Source organism: Sus scrofa, chromosome 4 (genome assembly GCF_054392235.1).
Source record: "Sus scrofa isolate SSC_HxYL_T2T_F1_AM1 chromosome 4, Sscrofa_HxYL_maternal_Yorkshire_Landrace_v2.0, whole genome shotgun sequence".
In the NCBI taxonomy this organism is placed as follows: domain Eukaryota; kingdom Metazoa; phylum Chordata; class Mammalia; order Artiodactyla; family Suidae; genus Sus; species Sus scrofa.
Genome location: NC_139386.1, coordinates 72,598,533 through 72,622,513, shown reverse-complemented (window position 1 = coordinate 72,622,513; position 23,981 = coordinate 72,598,533). Strand labels below are relative to the sequence as shown.

Below are 23,981 nucleotides of genomic sequence, written 5' to 3'. Positions count from 1 at the left end.
AGGGCAAAGGCTTACTGGAGGAGATTCCAGACAGAGAGTGGGAGAGGAGCCAGTGGAGAGAGCAGGTGTAGTCACTGAAGGGAAGGAGAGAAGTAGGGGTGGCGGGTGGGAGAGGGAAGAGGGACAAGGGGAAGTTGCTGGTTGATTGCCTGTTGATACAATGTGGGGAAACCAACACTCTCCGAGCTGATGGATAAGATTTCAGGGGAGGGAAGTTTTGATGATGCAGGAGAGAAAAGGCAGAACTGTTAAGAGCGATGTTTTTGAGTAGCTGAGCAGAGCCGAGAGTTAGTGCACAGGGGAGAGGCTGGCCTTTGCTAAGAGCACGGCCGGTTAATCTACCATAGCAGGAGGGAAGCCAGAGCCAGAAGGTGGGTAGAGGATAGCCTTGTTCTAACCCTGGGGATTTCAGGGAGCCGAGGAATGTGTGGGAGGCTAGGAAATGGAGTTGGTGAGTGGAGGCAAGGAGGAGAGAACCAGAGGGTGAACAAGCCAGAGGAGACAAGGGGCTGAGAGTTTTCTAAGCATGAAACTCTTAAATAGGACAAGAATAAAGTGAAGGGGAAGACTAGGACACACAGGACAGAGGGAGGTCCCAAGAAGGGTAGAGGGGATGGGTTTCAAATCACAAATAAGGGGTAGAAATGAGGAACTGAGGTGGCCTGAAAGCTTGAAAAATATATAATAAAAAGAGAAGAGGGCAGCAGAAAGAAGCTTGTGCTCCCAAGGTCTTTCGCGTTGGTAAGCTTCGGAGTTTGCGTTTTTCCTTACCTTTAAGTCTCTTTTCTTGTCCTGGGAGGCACAAAGTAGGGAAAGACCTTAAAAGTAATGCCTTGGAAGGGACAAGCGGGGCCTCGCCTGCCTGAGTTTTCAAGCTGGGCAGCTCCAGGGAAGCCTCACATGTGGCGTTTCCGGCCGCGCCCACCAGATGGCAGCCTCGCCTCGCCTTGGCGCTCACCCGGCCCACGCCGGTTTCACCTAATTCACAATTTTTGAGATCTTAACCATCCTTGAATTTAACGCTTTACTTTCCGTCTCTCGTGTCCCTCTACGACGTCTTCATTCCAGATTTGAAGGGGGCAGGTGCACGCAGGTGCCCATCGGACCTATTAGGACAGGGTCCCCTGGGCAGTCGATAGAAACATAAACCCTTCAGGGAGGCTCAATCCATAGCGCGCGGCAGGAGAAGTGGGAGAAGGGACTGTCCCAGAAATAGGAGGCGACAGGACCGGAAGGGATGCGGAAGGCAAGGGGGGTAAGGTCTAGCAAAGAGGAGGACGTGGAAAATCTGTAGAGGGGCGGTGAGAAATGAGCCGAGGTGAGCATCTGGTAAGAAGGTGACAGGTGTGAGAGCAATTCAGGGGGACATGGAGGGTGGGGCCGAGGAGGGGACAGCGCGGAGAAGGGACAGAGATCCGGGGTGGTGACCAGGGAGACCTGCAGGCCCACGAGGGCTTCCGGAGGCCCCAGCCGAGAGCCTGTTTGAAAGAAAACTAAAATCTGTGAAGTTAACGGGTAAACACAAGAAAAGCTCGGGGCGGCGGGGGGGGGGTAGTTAACAAGGGGGCAATTTGGCCAAAGCCCTTAACCTAGTTAAGAGCTGAAATCCCATCTTCAACTTAGGGTACCCCCAACACTGCTCATCTCTGCTCCCGCGGGCATTAACTAGTGTTGAATAATTGGTGAAGGAATGGCCCTAAAAAATTGAAAAAACGCTCAGTCAGCTTTTGTGCGTGGTGATTTCTGCCTTTTTCTATCGTTCGATGTTCACCAGTAGCTACTACTTTGATAGCATTTTAGGACTAGGATGCAATGTAAGTTACATTTACGCTGCTTATCTTTTGGTTTTCTGGTTTCACTCTACACTTTTTTTTTTCTGTTTCCCTAGATGCCAGTGTCCAAGTCATTCTCATACTTATTCCCAAGGTAATAATACATTTTGTGTTTAGCCACAATTTCTGTTTCCACTGTTGGCAATACCTGTGGGCAAAGTGTAAAGCAAGAAAATCAAGGCCTGTGAGGGGAAGACTGAGAAAAATGGTTGCCCTTTCACTTAAAATTGGTAATTAATATACTACATCAGCTGAATGGATGCTACTGGTTATGTGTTTGGCTCGAATATATGTTTAGTGTTTATACTGTCTTTCTACTTCGAGTAGAATTATTTAATGCTGTTTCTATATTTAATGCTATTTATAATGTCTTTCTACTTTTAATAGAGTTATTTGAAAAAGCTAAAAATGGTGGCACAAATAGGACTTTAGGATTGTTTATCGAACACAATCAAGATGAAGTCTGTGAAAGGTCCTAATACGTCACAAAAAAGAAAGCATCTAAAAAATAAATAAATAAAAAATAAAAAACAATGTGGTCCCTAGGAGGAAACAAATCAATTTTTAAAATAATACTCTATTTCTTAATAATTAAAAATGACAGAACTTTTTTCAATTCCTATAAACATCTCAATCCTCACCAACTCCATTGTCCACAGAGCAGCAGGAAGCTCACTGCTGCTTCAAACTGTCCTCAGAATGTCACATGAATTATACCGACACAAAAACTGATTTCACCTCTTAGAAGAACAGGTCAAGTCTGAACAGTGCTAAGAGATGAAAAAGAGGGGCCTATACAGACAGGATCCTAAACAGAAGCCCACAGTGAAGCCTGCTGGCCTATACAAGAGATGGAGTAACTGGCTGAGGGCTTGTCCTCAAATACAAGGAGAGACTCATCCTTCAGGACCAGCCAAGGGACCTCCCTGTCATTAACAGCCATCCATCAAGCAGGCTCTGCCTTGTAGACCCTCATGGACACAAGCAGAATTTCTTCTTCAGCTGCTCTGCTGCAATTCTTAATTGGTTTCAACAAAGAATCAGTATTTCTTCCTATCCAGGGGCAATAAAATTAATAATTTAGAGAAAGATAATCTCATTGTTTTCTAGGATCCAGTTGACATCTTTTCATAAACTTTTGTAAGAGGAGTAACAGATTTTCTTTAAAGCCTATAGGGATCAAAGAAAGTTGAATTATGACCTCTGCCCTCTATCAAAGGTAGACTGGTACCTGGTTGTGGTCTCTTTAATCTTAAAAAAAAAAAATGGTAGTGAAAATTTTTCTATAGACTTTTCTCCAATCATATGACTGGCCAAGACTGATAGAAATAAGATTATCCAAACAAAGATAAAAACCATTAGGGAGAGCCCTTTTGTTATTCCAATATGCCAGAAATTCATATTTGCCATAACTAAATCTGATACTTTGCAAAGAAATAAAAATTTTTTATTAAATTTTCCAAAGAAAACTCTATATGTATAAGCTTGAGAAATATAAATATCTTGCTGTGGTAAATAACCTGGGGGAAAAAATCTTAAACAAATGATCACAGTTGCTAAGAGAAATGTAAGCAAGACTCATCAATAAATTTACTAATAGTTGTTCTCTACAATAATCGAGCTCTAGAGAATTTTTTTCCTAGCAGATTTTTACACATTTTGTTTTCAAAAGTATATTTTAATTTCAACAGAGAAAAATTTTAAATAACTTTATTGTCACACAATCCTCATCAAGTTAGCATTACATTCCCTTTAGATGCAGGTTTAAATTTTGATCTGATAGGCAACAATGAAACCTGAACAATATATCTTAGATAAATAAGGCTTCAAGGAACATGTTTATGTTCATTGCTGGAATATCAGTTTATTATCAAATAACAATATGTTTGCTTTGTTTTTGAGGCTTACTCTGATGCTAATTTTTACATTTCTAGCTCCTGGATTTTCACCTTCTGGGAAAACAACAGATTATGCCTTTGAGGTAGATTTAATCTATTCATTCTTTCTTTTATGAATGATTTGAAAAAATACAACCAGAGTATTTTCCTAATGCATTATTATCTCATCTGAAATCCGTTATTAATTGATGTTCTCTAGTCTCATTACTTGATCAGCATCTACTTAGCAAAGAAACTTTTTAGGACCATGGACTATAAACCTTCCGATAACATGAGTAATAACTGTCGAGGTGTGGGTTCAATCCCCAGCCAGGCACAACGAGTTAAAGGTTCTGGCTGCGGTGATGGTTGCAGCTGCAGCTCGGATTCAGTCCCTGCCCTGGGAACATATGGCATGAGTATGGCCATAAAATAAATAAATCAAATAGGGCAAATAACCATTAAAATAGGGCAAATTCCCAGTTCTACAAACTTTCCCTCCAACTCACATGTTGTGTGATAAATCTTCTTTGGTTTTGTAATTATAACAATCCCACAAGAGCTCCAAGTAATCTGTTGAAGCAAGAATAAAGGAACTATTAATTCTGGTGAATTTTTATCACACTATAATTACATAATTTTTGTTTAAATCCGTCTCCTCCTACTTCAGGAGTCATAAATTAAAATGTGACCAAAAGGTCGAGAGTTAATTATTCCAAGAGCAGGCTGGGTAAGGACGGTGCTGGTTCACTGGCAGCACAGGCCCGTCTGTAGGGTGCAGGCTATACTCAGCCCAGAGGACGGCTGCCACACTGGGATGCAGGCCCGGTGCTGCCCCATTATTCAAGACAGACAGAAATCCAGATGGTCACATTGCTTTGTTTTGTTTTTAATTGGACTAAGAGTTATTATACAAACCCCCCCCCAAAAAAAGAAGAAGAAAGGAAGTTCCCATTGTGGCTCAGCAGTAATGAACCCGACTAGTATCCATGAGGATGCAGGTTCAATTCCCGGCCTCACTCAGTGGGTGAAGGATCTGGTGCTGCCATGAGCTATGGTGTAGGTCACAGACATGGCTCAGATCCCACGTTGCTGTGGCTGTGGTGTAGGCCAGCAACTGTAGCTCCGATTCAACCCCTAGCCTGGGAACCTCCATGTGCCTCCGGTGGCCCTAAAAAGCGGGAAAAAAAAGCTCTTCTTATTCATAGTTGTATTACCAGGGCCTAGCAGATGCCTGGAACATAGCAGACACTCTGCAGCGTTGGTGAATGGGAGGAAGGATAGAAGGATGGACGGGAGGATGGATGGCTGGATAGACAGATGGATACAGACATGCAAGGTGGCTGCACAAATGAATGGTTGGATGAGTGAATGAAGGGACGAAATATTCAAAGACAACAACATTTAAATTGGAAAAGAAAATATTCGAGAGTTCATTTAGGTGTGGAGGCAAGTAGAGGCAGGCATTTCAAGCTGTGGGAACAATTGAGAGTTTATGATGTGTTTGGGAAAAGATAAATAATTCCAATGTAACTGGAGCCAACATTCACTTTAAGAAGTCTGATGAGTGTGAGGCCAGAGAGGCTGACTAGAAGGCCAGGCTGGGGAATATATACTAAGTTCTGTAGACAATGAGGAACCATTTCAGGGTTTTAGAAATGAAATGACCATCACCTCACTCTTCTGTTTTTTTCTCAGATGGCTGTTTCAAATATTAGATATGGAGCAGGAGTTACAAAGGAAGTGGGCATGGCAAGTATTTAAGATTTCTATAGTCTTCTATAAATGTTACATGTATTTTTTAAAACAAGTACCTAGTGACAGCAGTTGAGTCCTTTGTTTGGGGCTCAGTGTTAAGTTTGCCAGAAGTGTCTATTACATCGCTAGTGCAATCAAACCTAACTTAAAAATTATTTTTGTTATTGTAGGATCTCCAAAACATGGGTGCTACAAATGTTTGTTTGATGACAGACAAGAACCTCTCCCAACTCCCTCCTGTACAGACAGTCATGGATTCCCTAGTGAAGAATGGCATAAACTTCAAGGTTTATGATAACGTGAGGGTGGAACCCACCCAGAGAAGGTATTCTTTTATTGTTACTTACTTTTAAGTGAAAGCCAACACCTAACACTTGTTGATTGAGACTTGCCCTAGGCTCTATTTAATGGCCTGGCAATGTATTTGTGAAAAACCTGACATAATGGCTTGTGTTTTCCCTCTCCAAGCTTCATGGAAGCTATTGAATTTGCCAAAAAGGGAGCATTTGATGCCTACGTGGCCGTGGGGGGCGGCTCCACCATGGACACCTGTAAAGCCGCTAATCTGTATGCGTCCAGCCCCCACTCTGAGTTCCTAGACTATGTCAGTGCCCCCATTGGGAAGGGGAAGCCAGTGACTGTGCCTCTGAAGCCTCTGATTGCAGGTAAAGACACTTTTATTTTGCACGTGGCAAAAGGCCTTAGGAGAGATGCAAGCCAGTAATTTTAGGATGTTTCCCAAGCTTTCTGATTTCTTCATTTCAGTGTAGAACCTTGTTTGGAGATCAAAACCAATAGCAGTTCATTCGTGTGTAAAATCCTGGTCTTCATTATTGCACAGACAGAGAGAATTTGGGTCAACGGCAGGAAAGTTTGCAGAATTAAGTTTGGGGTCACCAGGTGGAGGAGGGAGGATCATGGTTTACGTGTTCTTTCGTCCCTCTGTCGGCAGGTTTGGCTTCTGAGCCCCTCTCTGTTTGCCCCACTTTGCCAGCCGCTGTGGAATTAAAGGGGAACCTTTGCTATTGTTTTTCTGGTATTGATTCTCTTCCACATAACAGCTCCTCAGCTGACCTGGGGCTTTGTCTCTGCCCTGGGACATGTGGCCAGCACGGCCTCACCAGTCCGGGCAACATCTGTTCTGTGGCTGCCCCGGGGCACAGACACACACCAGGATCACTGTCCGTCCACACAGACCTTGGGATCGTTTCGGCTTTTCGGCTCTCCCATTTTATGGCTGTCAGCATATCCCCATTTAAAGTCTTATAGCCCAAGTGTACAAACTGGAAAATACCAGTTTAAAGTTTTGTCCCCGTCCTCCCTGCCCGCATCGTGAATGGGCCTCGTGATGGGACAGGAGTGGGTAGATGGCAGATGAACTGCTTTGACGTGAACAAGCAATCAGCAGGGAGCAGCATAATTGATGTCTGGCAAATGGAACCCTCTGGTGAAACTGTGTCAGCATCACACAGAGAGGTGATTAGTAAAGTTTAGAAACTTGACAGAACCACAAAACCGCGGAGCCCAGCAAAGGCAGGCCGTTACTGTGCTTGCTGCCAAGAGGGAATAAAGATGTCTTTTAGGGACGGCAAACAGGAGTTCCCTCACCAGGGAAGCCAAAGCCTGCCTCTGAAAGTCCGGCTGCTGCCGCTTACGATCTGGTGCTAGAGGAGCCCGAGGTTCCCAGAGCGCCTCTCTGTTTTACAGAAACAGACATCATCATGCATGTTAAACACACGTGTGTAACAGACACGGACATCGGACACCCATGTTAGGCATACACACATCTGCACCAAAACAGACCTCAGACATACATGCTGACACAGACACAGGCACCACGCATGCATATTCAAGGATACATACATGTTAGGTTTATATGCATGTTAACGCAGACACAGACATCGTACGTGCTAAACAGGCATGCATATTAATGCAGACACTGCCATCTCACACACACATGTTCAACACAGATGCGGCACAGTAAAGCCAACACAGGCATCAGACCTATTACATGTTATGCGGAAACAGTCATGCATGTTAAGCACACAGGAATGTTCATACAAATACAGACATCAGGCGAGCAGAGGCAACAAAGCTTTCCTCTCTCTGCTCCTGATTTCCTAAGGCTGAATTAAGTATCTCCACTGACCTTTACTTAGGTGTTTATTAAAATTAATGTTTTTCTGTTCAAGTCCCAACTACCTCAGGAACTGGGAGTGAAACTACCGGAGTTGCCGTTTTTGACTATGAACACTTAAAAGTAAAAACTGGTAAGAACTTTGTCCATACATTTTTTTTTTATTCTCTCTCTTACCTTTCCACTCTACTCCCTTTTCTTTAATCTTGATCTTTAAAATTCAAGGAGCTATGGAGTTAAGGAAAGGATATGTACATAGACACATTTTCTTTCTTTCCCCAAGTACATATAAAAATATGAAGCAGTCTAATAAACTTGTTTTTGAGAATTACCTATGGAAGCGTACTGAAATGCCATGACTCTCGATTGGCCATTTTTCTGCCCAATTAGTGACTGTATATCCACAGTAAATGGTTATTCCCTTCCTCAGACATTTTTTTTACATTCTAATGCAATTTCATTGAGATACAGGTTTTTAAAAATAAAACATAAACATCTTAAGAGTCTGGTTTGACGAGTTTTGACAAAGATCCACACACATGTTCCCACCACCCCAGTCAAGGTACAGGACATTCCCACCACTCGAGAAAATTCCCTGTTGCTCTTGCCCAGTGAATCCCTCCAGCCCCATTCCCAAGTAACCACAATTCTGCTTGGTCATCTTCATCCTGCCACCTTTTCCAACTCTTAGCCAACGTGGGAGAAAGGTCCCCATCCTTGAGTCTGGTTCCATATCCTTTGCAGTGGAATAAATGGGCATTGAACTGCATGTTTATAGTAACTTCTCTTTTTAAATTAAATTATTTTATCCTTTGACATTGTTAATGACAGTAATAACCCACACTTAAATTCCACCTTCCATTTTTTTAAGACGTTCCCATCATATAATCTAATGTAATCTTATAACAGCTCTGGGAGGGATGGAGGGCCTGTGTTATTAGAGTCTAATCTTATAGAGAACTCAGAGAGGCCCAGGGACTTACCAAAGACACATAGTAAGTCACAAAGCAAGGGCCCGACAGTGGTATGCTAGTAAACCAGCTCTCTAGAATTTAATGGGTAAACAGGCCCTGATTTATAGTGTTTGCTTAGTGTAAATACCCCACGATAGCCAATGACATCACTCAACCTGGAGCTGGGAAGAGCTGGGTATAGGAGCTCTTCTAACCTGCAGGGAGCTTCGGCTCCACCAAAAATCCCAGGCTCCTGCCTCTGAATCTCTCCTCGCTGCTCCTTGCCGCCTCCCTATATGAGAATGAATCTTATCTCATATTTGTATTATAGGAGGATAATCTGTTAGCCTTAAGTTTTTTATTTTTTAAAAGTTGTGTCACACCTATAGCCTCTGTTGAAAACCCCTGTCTTAGGCATTGCTTCGAGAGCCATCAAACCCACCCTGGGCCTGATCGATCCTCTGCACACACGGCACATGCCTGACGGGGTGGTGGCCAACAGCGGCTTCGATGTGCTCTGGTAGGTACCTATGCCACCCTGGAGGGGCCCTTTTGGTCCTCAGGTTGATGGACAGTATTTTACTGCTGAAAGCACCTGCTAAGCACTCACTGACTGGCTCTCCACACTAGCCCTGGCTCTACCTGTCCGTATCCCCTTTCCTGGATGACAGTGCTGAAGCTGTAGAGATGAGGCGGGGTCCCGGGTGAGCCCACAAACCTGCTGCTCGGGCTGGACTGGCCCAGCCACAGCTGTGGTCATGGGGACATAGCGAAAGGGGCAGCTGCAGCAGGCAGGCAGCATCTCAGACCCACAGCACTGCCTCTGCTGCTCTGGCCAGGGACGCCCAGGGCTGCAGCCACAGGAAGAGGGCAGGGAGGGGGGCGCCCACATCCTGGGCTGGATGGGCCCACAGCCGGCACGTTACACACATCATCACTTCACTGGCTCTGTGCCACACAGAGAAGAAAACTGGGCAGGAGATGTTTAGCAGCTTGCCCAGAGTCACGCCACGTGCTCCCTAGGCTTTGGCTGCCACATGCTGGTGGCACTCTTGTCACTGTTTCTGCCACAGGCCTCACTCCTGAGTTCTGGGCCCTGGGTTCCAGTGGCCTCACAGGGACCCATGGGGGCGTCACATTCAGCTGGTCCCAAAAGACCCCATTTCAACCATTTGCATATGCACATTTTTTCACATTTTAATATCTCTGAAATCAGGGCGTATCTGGATCTCTGTGGTGTGGCGTGATGGTTTTCTTCCTCAGTGGTAGTTTTTTTTTTAATGGTGCATCTTATAATGCATGGCATCTCAAAGTTGATGAAATCTGATGATTCTCTCAATCCCCCACCCTGACAGCTTCTCCTCCCGAGTCCCTTACTTGTGAGCAGCAGGATGAGGTGTGAACTTCTCCCTTGTCTCATGCCCACACCCAGCCACAGAGCCTCTCTGATCCTGCCTGAAGCTCGCCAGTCTGCTCCCTCCTCTCGGGCCGGCCCCGGCTCTTGCCTGGACTGGGGCAGTGGTCTTCTCGTCAGTCTCCCTGCTCCCATCCCGCAGTTGTGTCTGCCTCCATACTGGCCTCCACAAGCTTCCAGAATGCAGCATGACCATCACACACACGCGTGCACGCACACACACACACCCCATGACCTGCCACTGCCTTTCCACACCTATTGTCTGAAGGCCAGATTCCTTTGGCCCTGGAATATCAGAGCACTCAGCTTGGAGAGCTCATCTTTCAGCTCCGCTGCAGCAATCCGTCCTTTGTGGAGCCTCTGATCCCCCCACCAGCTCTTCCATAACCCCTGTCCTTTGTTCTTTTCCCCCCGGGGGCCTCTGCATTGCTCCTGAGACACTGTTCTCCACATGCCCGGCTTCTCACCATGCCATGGACGTGGCAAAGACAGGGCCATCTTACATCTCTGTCCCTGCTCCTTGGCCCAGGGGCTGTCCCACCAGAGGTCCTCAGTTAATACCTGCTGAACGAAGTTCACACAAGCAGGAAGCAGAAGAGTTAGGGTTCACGTCCACGCTGACCCAAGTCCACGGTCTGCTTCTCCCACCACATTACACTGCCCACCAAGAAACTGGAGGGAAGTGTGTCCAACACCATCCTGGCCAGTGTCATCAGTATTTTGAAGAGCTGCCCCCTGATAACTTGGAAATAAGATTACCCTCCTTAGCCGTGAGCTGCATAATAAACATATAATAGAACAAAGCAGTCACCTTTAAGTGAATGGCTCACAGACCCAAATACTTCGCCATAAATCAACGGGGGCAGTGGGCTCAGGAGAAAGGAGAGTGATGGCAGTGGCCCTTCCAAGGACTGAGCACAGAACACATGCCCTAGGAGTCTGCCCGAGGCCCAGCGGCCTGTCCTAAAGATGGTCATACCCATGTATTCAACCTCAGAAGCAGTTCCCCTTGTGAGGGTTCCACGGACCTTCTGATCATAAATCAGCATCCATAGGACTTGCCAACAGGAAGAACGGATGCCATCTAGAAGACTCATTTCTGTCCCCCTCAGTGGTATGTTTCTGGTTGTAAGTCATAATCAGGGAGTTCTCGTCATGGCACAGTGGAAACAAATCCAACTAGGAGCCATGAGGTTGCCGGTTCGATCCCTGGCCTCAGTGGGTTAAGGATCCGGTGTTGACGTGAGCTGTGGTGTGGGTCGCAGTCGCGTCTTGGACCTGGCATTGCTGTGGCTGTGGTGGCGGCCGACAGCTACAGCTCCTAGTCACCTCCTAGCCTGGGAACCTCCATATGCAGTGGATGTGGCCCTAAAAAGCAAGCAGTAATAATACTAGTAATAATAAAAATTCAACATCATAGAGATGTACTGGCAATAGAAAGGGACCATATGTACATCTTACACATACTGGTCAAAAGCACTAGTGCTGGAGTTCCCGTCGTGGCGCAGTGGTTAACAAATCCGACTAGGAATCATGAGGTTGCGGGTTTGATCCCTGGCCTTGCTCAGTGGGTTAAGGAACCGGCATTGCCGTGAGCTGTGGTGTAGGTCACAGACGGAGCTCGAATCCTGCGTTGCTGTGGCTCTGGCGTAGGCCGGTGGCTACAGCTCCAATTAGACCCCTAGCCTGGGAACCTCTATATGCCAGGGGAGTGGCCCTAGAAAAGGCGAAAAAAGACCAAAAAAAAAAAAAAAAACCACACACACACTAGTGCTGTTAATGTCAGCTTCACTGTGTTGATTTCTATAATGAGCCATGACCGTCATGGACAGGAGGCTGATTAGTGAGATGTACTGTGATAATCAGTGATACAAAGCACATCCAGAGTGAGTCCGAGCATTCTGAGACAGTCTGTGATATGAATGGTGGCAAGGAGGAAGAGGATGCTTTCAACTGTGTATTTTAAATATTCCTCGTCAGCCACGCCCTGGAGTCCTACACGGCCCTCCCCTACCACATGCGGAGCCCCTGCCCTTCCAGCCCCATCGCTCGGCCAGCCTACCAGGGCAGCAACCCCATCAGCGACATCTGGGCAGTCCATGCGCTGAGGATCGTTGCCAAGTATCTGAAGAGGTACGTCACCCAGAGGGGACAGAGGCAAGACAGGAAAGTCACTCTGCACCCTCAGGTGAAATGCAGCCCCAGATCCTGAAATGTCCTGAGCAAGCCTGTTCACCAAAAGGTCAGTTGCTGTAGCCACAGAAGCACGAGAGACCAGGTAACCCTGGACGGAGCCCCGTGAGGACAGGGGGAAACCGAATCCTTCGTCCAAAAAGACGAAGGCGGAGAGGGGAACAGAGCAGCCCCTAATTAATGAAGGACGCAAGTAGAAGGCTTATGCATCAAAGCCTCAAAACCGAAGCTGGGGAGGGGGAGACATCCTTTGAGATCTGGCTACCAAGGGCAGAAATGAGAACCATGAGACAGATGTTGGCCGTGCCTATCAGGCCCTTCCAAAGGCACACGGGACCTACCTGTGAGCAAACTCATGTGAACTCTACTTAAAGAATAAATGTGTAGAGTTGTCTGTCCTGGAAGATATAAACAGCTTCCTAAAAGGTTTAGAAAGACCTATGCATGAAATAGCCAAACAGGCACTTGAGGGAGCAAAGACATACTTAGAGATGAGAGCTTATTCCTAAGACGTTAAGATGTAATGCAAAGTCGAACTCACCTTCGTATGTATACACAGCAGAGGGAAAGAGCATGGTGCCGCCTCTGGCCCAGAGCAGAGCAGGAAGCTACGCAGGAGAAGGGATTTGGACCCCGTTTTGTCACAGAGCTGGGGGAGGGACACCATCCAGCTCTCAGAACCCATCAGAGAGCACTTGCCTGGGTAGAAGCGGATGCAGATAATGGGTAGCGAGCATGTGTGACGGGGACACAGGAGTGGCAAAGCAGCAGTAGGAGGTGAGGGGGCAAAACGGGCAGAGGAAGGGCTGAAACTCCATCCTCTGCTTTTTCATCTTGTTATTCAAGGTATAAGGAACTAACATTGGAAAGAGAAGGAGACACAAACACCTAACTATTCCAGATGAAAGGAGGAAAAAGCCTGACACTTCTATTTCATAGCAGGAGCTCTGACTCCAGAATCACAGAAAACCCCGTGGGAGGTGGTTCCCTTGGCCGTTTCTGGCTTCTTCCTGGGGCAAGGCTTCCAAGCCTGTGAGCAGGAAGGGTGAGCTGCATCTGAAAGGGGCCTTTGAGAATTTGCTTTTCCGAAGTGGCACTGGGGACATACAGAGCAAGTGAAGGCCTGTCCTACAATAACATCCCACTTCCATAGTAATAAACATTAAAACAACACATGCATCATGTTGTACAGTAGAAAAAAAAAATAATGTATTGGGGAAATAAAAAAAATAATAATAACACATGCCATTTCCACAGATACCAAGAGAGGTCTCCAGTGGTTCCCATTTCGGGTGGTGTCACGGAAAGAAAGATGGCTGGGCAGCTCATTTGGTCTGCAGATGGCCTCAGGCGACAGAGGCTCACTTCAGGGAACCAGCCTGGGCCCCACACATTCTGCCTAGTGTTTACTCTAAGTCCACTCACAGCCACAGTCAAGGTCATTGACAAGTGAAGAAGAAGAATGAGTCTCAGGGCACTTTTCTAGAGCAGCTTTCATGGCCCAAGGTTCAGCGCTTTCTTCCCTGTACTTTTATCACATGAGCAGCCTGACAGCATATTTATTATGCCTTTGCTCAGTCTGTTGATGAGAAAATAGTTTCCCTTCGGTTTTCTTCTGGAAGACAAGGTGTCATTTGAATAGCTTGCCTAATTTTTCTTCCTATGGAGTAGAATTTCTTTTGCCCAGATCTTTCCCTAAGGCGGCTCTTGATTCAGTAGGAAATGCCAGTGTTGATGTCACTGTCAGGTATTTTTATCATCCACAGGGCTGTCAGAAATCCTGATGATGTTGAAGCAAGGTCTAATATGCACTTGGCAAGTGCTTTTGCTGGCATTGGCTTTGGAAATGCTGGTGTTCATCTCTGGTGAGCAAATCTGAGATTTTCTTTCTTCACCTAAGCTATTGCCCTTGAATTTTTTTTAGTATTTATAATTTAGGACATGTAGTAAAATTTTAAATATGCTATAGAAAGAAGAAATTTAACTTAGGGTCCTAGAATTTTCTTAATTCAAAAGCAGTTTATTGGACCACAGATTTTTTTTTTTCTTTTTGGTAACAGTTTTATTGAGATATTATTCACACTGTATGATTCACCCACTTAAAATTTACAAGTCACTGGCTTTTAGTATATTCACAAAGTTGTGGTACCATTACCACAACCAATTTAGAACATTTTATCACCTTAAAAAGAAATCCCATACCCCTTAGCTGTGACCCACCAATTCTCGTATACCCTCCAGACTTAAACAACTACTAATCCATTTTTTGTCTCTATGGATTTGCCCATTCCAGACAGTTCATATAGATCAAATCATATATCACGCGATCTTTTGTGTCTGGTTTCTTTAACTTAACATAATGTTTCTATGGTTCATCCATGCATGTATCAGTAGTTCTTTCCTTTTTATTGCCAAGTAAAATTCCATTGCATGGAATAGATATACCACTTTTTTTTTTTTTTTGCTTTTTAGGGACACACCTGCAACATGTGGAAGATCCCAGTCTAGGGGTCAAACTGGAGCTTCAGCTGCTGGGCTACACCACAGCCACAGCAACACAGGATCCAAGCCACGTCTGTGACCTACAGCACAGCTCACAGCCATGCCAGATCCTTAACCCAATGAGTGAGGCCAGGGATCAAGCCCACATTCTCATGGATACCAATCAGGTTTGTAACCTGCTCAGCCACAATGGGAACTCCAAGATATACCACATTTTATTTATCCATTCATTAAACGATGGACATTTGGGTTGTTTCCACTTTTTGGCTATTATGAATAATGCTGCTATAAATAATCATGTACAAGTTCTTCTGTAGACATAGTTTTCATTTCTATTGAGTATATACTAGGAGTGGAATTGCCAGGTCATATGGTAGCCCTATGTTAGGTTTTAAGGAACTGCAGGCTGTTTTCCACAAGAGCTGCATCATTTTATTCTCACCAACAGTGGATACAGGTTCTGATTTCTCCACATCCATACCATGTGGCGTGGATTTTTTTTTTTAAATGTCAAATGCATGATTTTTTTCTCCCAATCTCTCTCAAAAAGAGAAAGGTTGGAGTATTTGTCAATAGTCCAGAATGAATCTGTTTAATCAGAACTTCATTGGTATGTTGCCTTAAAATTGAAAACCAGGGAAAATTAAGAAGTGGCCTTTGCTGGGAGCCAGTGGTGAAATGGTCACCCTCAAGCTCTGCTGCTGAGAGAACAGATTGGCGTCACCTTTCTAAGAAGCAAGTGGGTGAAATCTACCCAGAGCTTGAAAAAGGTTTATACCCTTTGACCCACCGATTTTACTTCTAGGAATGTAGCCTAAAGAAATAATCACGATATGACCAAAGAATTTCCTTATGAGGATATTCACCCAAATGTTATTTATAATGGAAAAATTTAGGGATAATCTAAATTCCCAGCATTTTGGGAATGGTAACTGAAGTTCAGTACTTGAAGAATAACATGTCTATTAAAAATAACATTTTAGAAGAATAGAAAATGATATGGGGAAATGTTTCTAAAATGTTGAGTAACAAAAGTAGTGTTGAAAACATGATTATAAATTAAAGATACGTGTAAAAAGATTAGAAAGAAATAGTCTGCAATGGCTATCTTGAGGAAGTAGGATTATGGATCAATTTTCCTTTTTTTTTTTTTTTTAACAAAGAATATACATAACTATTAAAATAAAAGAAAGTGGGAAGCACACCAAGCAATAATTTTCTGAATACTATGCAGCCAAAAACAGGTAAGCATGTTCCTAAGTATTTAGAGACTCAGAGAACAGATAGCTTCTAATCTTTTTTTTTTTTTCTTTTAATTTAGGGCCGTACCTGCAGCATATGGAGGTTCCCAGGCTAGGGGTCGAATCAGAGTTGCAGCTGCCGGCCTACACCACAGCCACAGCAACACAGGATCCTTAACCCACCAATCGAGGCCAGGAATCGAACCTGCAACCTCATGGTTACTATTCAGATTCGTTTCCACTGTGCCACAACAGGAACTCCCTAGACTCTAATCTGATGACAAGCAAGGGGCACCTTTTTTAATTTTTTAATTTTTTTAAAGGGCCGCTCCCTCAGCATATGGAGATTCCCAGGCTAGGGGTCTAATCAAAGCTACAGCTGCTGGCTTACCCCACAGCCACAGCAATGCCAGATCTAAGCTGCATCTGCGACCTACACCACAGCTCACGGCAACGCCAGATCCTTAACCCACTGAGCAGGCCAGGGATTGAAACTGCAACCTCATGGTTCCTAGTCGGATTCGTTTCCACTGCAGGAACTCCAGCACCTTTTTTTTTCATACAGTTCACCAAAATACTTCATCTTCCTATGAAATGTAAATCTTTTAGTAAATAAAAAAGTCATCGAATAACCCACATTAACAGACTTACAGACCATTTTACCATTGTAAAGTGCTTCATTTTCAATATACTAACTGTAAACATAGTAACTTCTCACAATATGTGTTTTCTGGGTCATCCAGCAAACTGTTATATTGTCCTGTTTGTTCACTAAGAATTCGAAAGGATATAAAGAGTTTTCACATTAAAACAAACCAAAAAATCCCCACACATAAAAACCATAGTGCCTTTTCTTAATAGCTTTCAGGCTAGAATAATCACATGTAATTCAACTCCCCTTAGTACATAGCATTTAAAGGATCTATCAATCATCGGCAAGACACTGGCAGATCAGACTTGCATGTCTAATGCAGTACATCTTGGCTCATAAAACTCCCACCGACACCCTCAATTTGTGAACGAACAACTGCCAAAGCCAGAGGAGTGCAGAGCAAGATAGAAAATGCTTACCCTGAAGCCTATCAAAGAAACTGCAGAGTGAATTCTTGATTTCTTCACAATCATAAGGTTAACTGGTATGCTTGGGGAGCAACTTCTGTATCGATAATTTTTGATGGCATACAATTCTATGAGCATTTGAATTTGAACATTTCAGAGGTTTTGTCAACGAATACACCAAACATCACTGCATAATAACATATCCTCACAGGAATCAAAGGAAACAGAATGTCTAAGTTGGTGGGTTAATAATATTGTCACGAGACTGTGAAGGGCTCTCCCCTGTGAGTACTTCTGAACTGTTAACTTGATTTTTCATATCTGTATGTCAACCTAAGGACTGTCTTTCTTTTCTAGCCATGGAATGTCTTACCCAATTTCGGGCTTAGTGAAGACATATAGAGCAAAGGATTATAATGTGGATCACCCACTGGTGGTAAAACCATAATAAATTCTTTTAATTTAGTCTTAGATTCCTTGCAATTGCCATAAATGTATTTGTCAATTCTTCACTGCTTGGAGTACCGGCTAAAGTAATTTAATATCTAGACCATGGAGGCTGAAGACCAGATTTACCCCATCACTCACCATGTTCCATTTCCCTCCAGCCTCATGGCCTCTCTGTGGTACTCACCTCCCCAGCAGTATTCACGTTCACGGCACAGATGTCACCTGAGCGACACCTGGAGACAGCAGGAATACTAGGTATGAACCACTGCTCATAAATCTCTGACCCACATACGTGGAGCGTTTCCTAGGATTGTTTCTGAAGATCAGCCATAAAAGATAATACCAAGAAACACTGCTTTGAGATAATTTAAAATGTCAATGAGCTGCCCAACTCCTATCTAGCACTAAAATTCTATAATTTTATGTTTCTAAGAGTCTATTAACGATGAAATGGAACCAAATATTGCTTATGTTAAGTTTAGAGTAAGAATATTTCCACTGTTTTCATCCTCAAGGCAAGTGAAACTCTTTATATACTATTAATGCTATGCTTTTTGTTTTAACAGGAAATAAAATGAATCCAAATTAGGAAGTAACAGTAAATTTCCAATTATACAGAACTTTAAATAACCAGAAACTTTATAAAGAGTTCCCCAAAGACATATTTGTTTGCTGTTCTATAGAATAAATAATGTCAATAATAAGATGCCCACGGTGCCTTTTGAATCTTACAAATGCAATGACATTTAAGATCACTTTAGTGTTAAGTAAAATATTAGTATTTTTCTAATACAAGAACTCTTTTAAGTAACCTTGAGTATTCGACTCACTTTTAAAAAATCTATTCCCCTACTTGTGTTTAGGGTAGAAAAGGAAAAGCTAAAAAGAAAACCGATTTATGCTCTTCTAGCACCAGCCGTTGGAGGGATTATTTCCAAGAAGGTCGGAACAACCACAGACATCCTTCCGAGCGTCTCGCCTCACCTCCACTTCTCACACTAGGTGTTACTGAAAGAAGGCCAGGCCTTGATTTCCCCACACATGACTGCCTGAAACGTGGTGCCAACTTTTCCAGGGATCTTTTCCCTTTCAGACTGGGGAACATTGGTCAGCCCTAAGCTGAAACTCAGACCCTTGGTAAATAGGAAACGGCATAAATAGGCAGAGCCCAGATACTAGGCTGGGCATATGGTAACTGGGAACATCTTCCAGAACCTAAACCTAACTTTCCAGGCAACCAACAAAACTGAGAAGGCAATGCCTCTGTCAGACAAAACCCATGCAGTTGTTTCCTCTTACACGGGAAATCTTAGATAATGTCATTCCGCATTTAGCCATTAAGTATTTTGATTCCTCGTGTAATCTTAGAGTTAAAGCAATGTATTCTCTCTTTCCTACCCTCTCTTTTTTTCTAAAACACTTCATAGGAAAACCTGGAGGTTTGGATGGTATGTTTTATGGCCACAATCCCGGGAACATCAAAACCTCATAAACCCCGTATCGCGTGTCACCTCTCCACCGAATCGGTATCCGAGCGGCCACTGTGTAATACAGCCTGGTCTTGTCAGGTCGGCTCTACCTTCCATCTAGCTGCTCTCCCAACAAGCTCCGGACCTGGTTCTATTTATACCTTTTCCTGGATTACTTAAACAGTTCTGTCAGAGAACAGAAAGGTTAAAACTGATTTAACAATATACTTCAGTACGGGGGTGAACCGGACATTCTCGTCTCTTTTTGACCAATACAGAGGAAGTGGACTTGGACAATGGGAGGCATTTTGGATAATAAATAAATAATGCTGCCTTCTGTTTACAGATTGCTGCACTTTCTGGCAATGAACGTGTCCACCTAGAACAGATGGGGGCAGGGGTGCTAAAGATCTGGAATCAGTTTCGTCTGAGAGCTTTCACTGCCACCTACCTGAAGGCAGGACCCCCGGGCTCTTCCACACTGAAGCTCCATGATTTTGCGTATTAATCAGTGATTATGAAAAAATTCTGTCCTTACAAACCTCCAGCCCTTGGCAACCTTCTTCCTTATTCACTATCATCGTTATCTCCATAGTAAACACTGCTTTCTGAGTCTCCATATTCTTAATTCCGCCTGACAGATTCTTTAACATGTATTTAGAGGAACCTATATACATTTGGCAACAGAATTAAAAAAAAAAAAAAAAGGTTTTGTATCTATAAAGAGGAAATATTTCCTTCCCTGGCCACACCTAATCCATTTTTATCGTTTCCTTCTTTCTGGCAGTTAATGTGGGCTTGGGGGGCTTCCGAAGATTCTTGTCTCATGAGTGTTTGCAAAGGGTTTGTCTCCCTAAGCTGTTGCTGTGAGAGAGGACATGAATGTGCAGACCTCTAGGTGTCAGCAAATTCCCAGCCTTCAAAGTTACATAAGCTGTATTTCCTCCTCCAGATGCTCACTCCTCCCGTCCAGACACCAGCCTTCTTTCTTGGTCTCCTTCCTGTGCCTCTTTTCCTGGCTCTGTTCCTCCCTTCCCACCCCAGTGGGAAGGTGAGAGCCAAGTTAGCGGCTCCTCCTGCCCTTCCCTTCCGCGGGGCTGACTGCTGGACCGCCCCCACGTGGAGCCACAGGGTGCCCTTGTCCTCGGGGTAAGGGAGCTGGCAGTAGGTTATATTTTCAGCTAACCGGAGTCACACCCAGGGCCAGATTCCCTCTCCCTCTCTACAGTCGGTGCTCTGTGTCTTCCAGGAGCCGACATCCGCACGGCCAGGACCCCAGATGCTGGGCCCATTTTGGCAGACACTCTGCGAAAATTCTTATTTGATCTGGATGTGGACGATGGCCTGGCTGCCCTTGGTTACTCCAAGGCCGACATCCCCGCCTTAGTGAAAGGGACACTGCCCCAGGTAAGAGATGCAGCCCAACTGCACCCCCCACAAGACACACAAAGCTCCAGGGGAGACATGGTCCATCTGGGGCATCTTAGGGGGCATATGAAAACCCAGATCCCCCCTTCCTCTTCCTTTGCCTTTACATTATTCCATTAAAGTGTGGCTTATGTGAAGCTTTGGTGATATAATGAAAGGATCCTTTATAAAAATTTAAGGCAAAAACAACCATCTTTATCTGGAATGTTGCAGAATTTCCCTTTTCTTCATTTCTGCTCTTTTAAAAGCCCCCTATCAAACTATGAGGAGCTGTCCCAAAAGGGCCACTAATATTATTTTCCATTATAAGGAGTTACAAATTCTATTTTGTGAAGAATAGACATGGCCCTTTAAGATGATTGCAGAATCACTTTTTAAATATATTTGGGAGATTGTATACTTTATCCATATGTATACATATCTGTGTCACTTTGAATCTTCTTACATTTATTTATATGTTCCTAAAGAATCTGAAGCAAGCAGTTCTCCTGTATATGGTGGGATCGTGACAGATGTAAAGTTTCCCCTCCAGCTTCTCATGAAGAGGGGTTATCCCCCTTGGGTCTCTCCTTCATTTAGGATCAGACACCCTTGTGTCATAGCCCCAAAGCCTAACAGGTCAAGGCCCTGCTCACTGCAATTCACCATAAAATAGAGAGCTCAGGGCTGTGAGATGACACCAGGCTCACTCAGTCCTCCTGTCCAAAAAGGGAAAGGCAAGGATCACTTAAACAGTATGAGGATATACGGAAAAGATGAAAACTCTAATTCAGAAAGATACATGCACCCCAATGTTCAGAGCAGCACTATTCACAACAGTCAAGACATGGAAACAACCCAAGTACCCATCAACAGATGACTGGCTTAAGAAGATGTGGTATATATACAATTAAATATTACTCAGCCACAAAAAGAATGAAATATTGCCATTTTCTGCAATGTGGATGGACCTAGAGTTTATCATACTAAGTGAAGTAAGTCATACAAAGACAATTAACATATGATATCACTTATATCTGGAGTTTAAAAAACAATACAAATGAATCTATATGCAAAACAGAAATGGACTGTCAGACGTAGAAAACAAACTTACAGTTACCAAAGGGGAAAGGGAATGGGGAGAGGGATAAATTAGGAGTGTGGGATTAACAGATACAAACCACTATATATAAAACAGATAAGCAAGGAGTTCCCATCATGGCGCAGCAGAAGCAAGTCTGACTCGGAACCATGACATTGTGGGTTCGATCCCTGGCCTCACTCAGTGGGTTAAGGATCCTATGTTGCTGTGAGCTATGGTATAGGTCACAGACATGGTTTAGATCTGGCATTGCTGTGGCTGTGGTGTAGGCCAGCAGCTGTAGCTCCGATTAGACTCCTAGCCTGGGATCCTCCATAGGCTGCATATGCAGCCCTAAAAAGCAAAAAAAAAAAAAAAAAAAAGCAAAGCAATAAGAACTCACTGTATATAGCACAGAGAGTTATATTCAATATCTTGTAATAAACTATAATGGAAATGATTCTGCAATATATGTACATATAACAATCACACTGCTACTCCCCATGAAACTTACACAATATTATAAATCAACTATACTTCAATTTAAAAAAACACTCTGGGAGTTCCCGTCATGGCTCAGTGGTTAACAAATCCAACTAGGAATTATGAGGTTGAGGGTTCAATCCCTGGCCTCGCTCAGTGGGTTAAGGATCTAGCATTGCGATGAGCTGTGGTGTAGGTCACAGACATGGCTTGGATCCCACATTGCTCTGGCATAGGCAGGAGGCTGAAGCTTCAATTTAACCCCTAGCCTGGGAACCTCCACATGCAGAGGGTGCGGCCCTAGAAAAGAAAAAAGACAAAAATAAATAAATAAATAAAATTTTTAAAACACTCTGAGGGTGAGGATAAGGCACTCCTGCCCAAAGTTATGACATTCATGTATCTATCCCTGACACCGGACCAGAGTTAGCAGCTGGAATATCCATTCACACAGCATCCTACTTACCACAAGTGGCACTACTCCTCCCGGAGCCCACCCCAGTTAAGCAAGAGCCTCAAACTGGCTTCATCCTCACTTAGCAAGTGCTCAGATTGTTGAAGGCCTCACCACTCATGTAAGATAATATTTATATGGGCTGGATTTACAGACTTAGCTGACCACAAGAGCCGGGTAGATAAAAGCAATGCACAAAGCAATTCAAGGCACAAGGGAGTGGAGGGGACTTTGGTGAAATGGAAAGCACATGACCCATTTCATTAGGTGAACAGCTTTTCAGCCGCAATTTATTATCACAAGCATAAATTCGTGTCCCCATGTTGGCAGAACTTGCAATTTTTAAGAAAAAGCAGCAGTTGGGATGTTTGTGTTGAATTCTCTGATTTCTCTACAAACCAAACATGGCCCATGGGCCACCAATTTCCCTGATTCAGAGTCAGGCCCAGTCAGATTCAGTTGCATCCAAAAATATAAACAAACGAGAAAAAGAGGAGTCTCAAAGTACAGCAGAGCCCCTGGTTCTAACCCATAGTCCTAACCTAGAAGACCAAGGGACTAAACAAAAAAATATGATCATCACAATGACTTTATCCAAACCTACTAGACTTTAAGTTCCATGAAGGCAGGAGAGTGTTTCACTCATCCATCTTCTGTAACACCCAGCACAGGCTAGGAAACATCTTAACTGACACAGTCCTGCAACCCTCTCCTAACTCTTCTGTCCATGTGAGCCTAATGGCTGAACAGTGGCCACTTTTATTTATTTATTTATTTAGTCTTTCGTCTTTTTAGGGCTGCACCTTCAGCGTATGGAGGTTCCCAGGCTTGGGGTCCAATCAGAACTGCAGCTGCCGGCCTACACCACAGCCACAGCAACGCAGGATCTGAGCCGTGTCTGCAACCTGCACCACAGCTCATGGCAACGCCAGATCCTTAACCCACTGAGTGGGGCCAGAGATCAAACCTGCGTCCTCATGGATACTGGTTGGGTTCGTTAACCACTGAGCCATGACGGGAACTCCCAGTGGCCATGTTTGAGCAGTTTCCTTAGACTTAATGGGACTTAGCCAATGACAAGGATCCACAAAAGCCCATCCAGGGACCCCAGAGACCAAGCGGTCCCCACGATTTTGACTTAGCCTCTGGCTCTTATAGCATGGTCCCAACAAGTGTGTCCACTCTCCAGGGGGTCCTCTGCAAAGTTCTCCTTGGTTAGCCCAGGAAAGGGTTCAGGAATATGTGTTGATCAACCTCCAAGAATGGTATTCATGATCTTCAGATGAAACTGGTGATATCATTGGCCATTTAACTGCTGGTGGCAATGCATTTTCCAGCCATCAGCACACACTGACAGGTGTAGATGGTTTTAATTCTACCGCGCTTAGGCATCCTCTTTCAAAAGCTGTTCCACGCAGCAACAGATCCAGACTAACACTTGAGACCATCCACTAATATAGCAAGTTAATTAGGTATCATTCTGACTGCCTCAGTGCACATGTCATACTGGGAAATCACAGACAGCAGAAACTTAATGAGACCAAACTCATTTCTTAGTTTCACAAAAGATGCAAGGTAAATTGAATCTTTCCATTTCAAGTCATGTCTATAAAGTAGGAAGCCAGGATTTCCTCAAGCTGTGTTCATAAAGCAGCTCCAACGTGGATGTCC

General features: G+C 44.2%; 1 protein-coding gene and 1 long non-coding RNA gene across 5 annotated transcripts in view; one reads left to right on the top strand and one right to left on the bottom strand.

Moving 5' to 3' along the window:
• Nucleotides 1–23,981, bottom strand: part of LOC106510064 (uncharacterized) — a 119,009-nt gene that overhangs the window by 1,908 nt on the left and 93,120 nt on the right. The window contains exon 4 of one of the 3 annotated variants that reach the window (XR_014843723.1): nucleotides 4,219–4,282. This is a non-coding gene — a long non-coding RNA (uncharacterized LOC106510064). Of the gene's footprint in view, nucleotides 1–1,866; nucleotides 4,283–23,981 lie in introns of those variants that run through there. The other 2 variants (XR_014843724.1, XR_014843726.1) reach the window with 2 other exon arrangements.
• The window catches only part of ADHFE1 (alcohol dehydrogenase iron containing 1), a 33,389-nt gene that overhangs the window by 4,154 nt on the left and 5,254 nt on the right, over nucleotides 1–23,981 (top strand). The window contains exons 2-13 of one of the 2 annotated variants that reach the window (XR_014843715.1): nucleotides 1,889–1,926; nucleotides 3,767–3,813; nucleotides 5,408–5,461; nucleotides 5,638–5,792; nucleotides 5,936–6,132; nucleotides 7,660–7,737; nucleotides 8,972–9,077; nucleotides 11,952–12,104; nucleotides 13,931–14,029; nucleotides 17,324–17,402; nucleotides 17,575–20,034; nucleotides 20,135–20,292. Coding sequence is in view for 1 of the 2 variants with exons in the window: in XM_003125603.5 (XP_003125651.1) it covers nucleotides 1,889–1,926; nucleotides 3,767–3,813; nucleotides 5,408–5,461; nucleotides 5,638–5,792; nucleotides 5,936–6,132; nucleotides 7,660–7,737; nucleotides 8,972–9,077; nucleotides 11,952–12,104; nucleotides 13,931–14,029; nucleotides 17,324–17,402; nucleotides 17,575–17,671; nucleotides 20,135–20,292 (1,261 nt within the window). In the remaining variant the exon portion in view is untranslated. The remainder of the gene's footprint in view (nucleotides 1–1,888; nucleotides 1,927–3,766; nucleotides 3,814–5,407; nucleotides 5,462–5,637; nucleotides 5,793–5,935; nucleotides 6,133–7,659; nucleotides 7,738–8,971; nucleotides 9,078–11,951; nucleotides 12,105–13,930; nucleotides 14,030–17,323; nucleotides 17,403–17,574; nucleotides 20,035–20,134; nucleotides 20,293–23,981) is intronic. The other variant, XM_003125603.5, reaches the window with a different exon arrangement.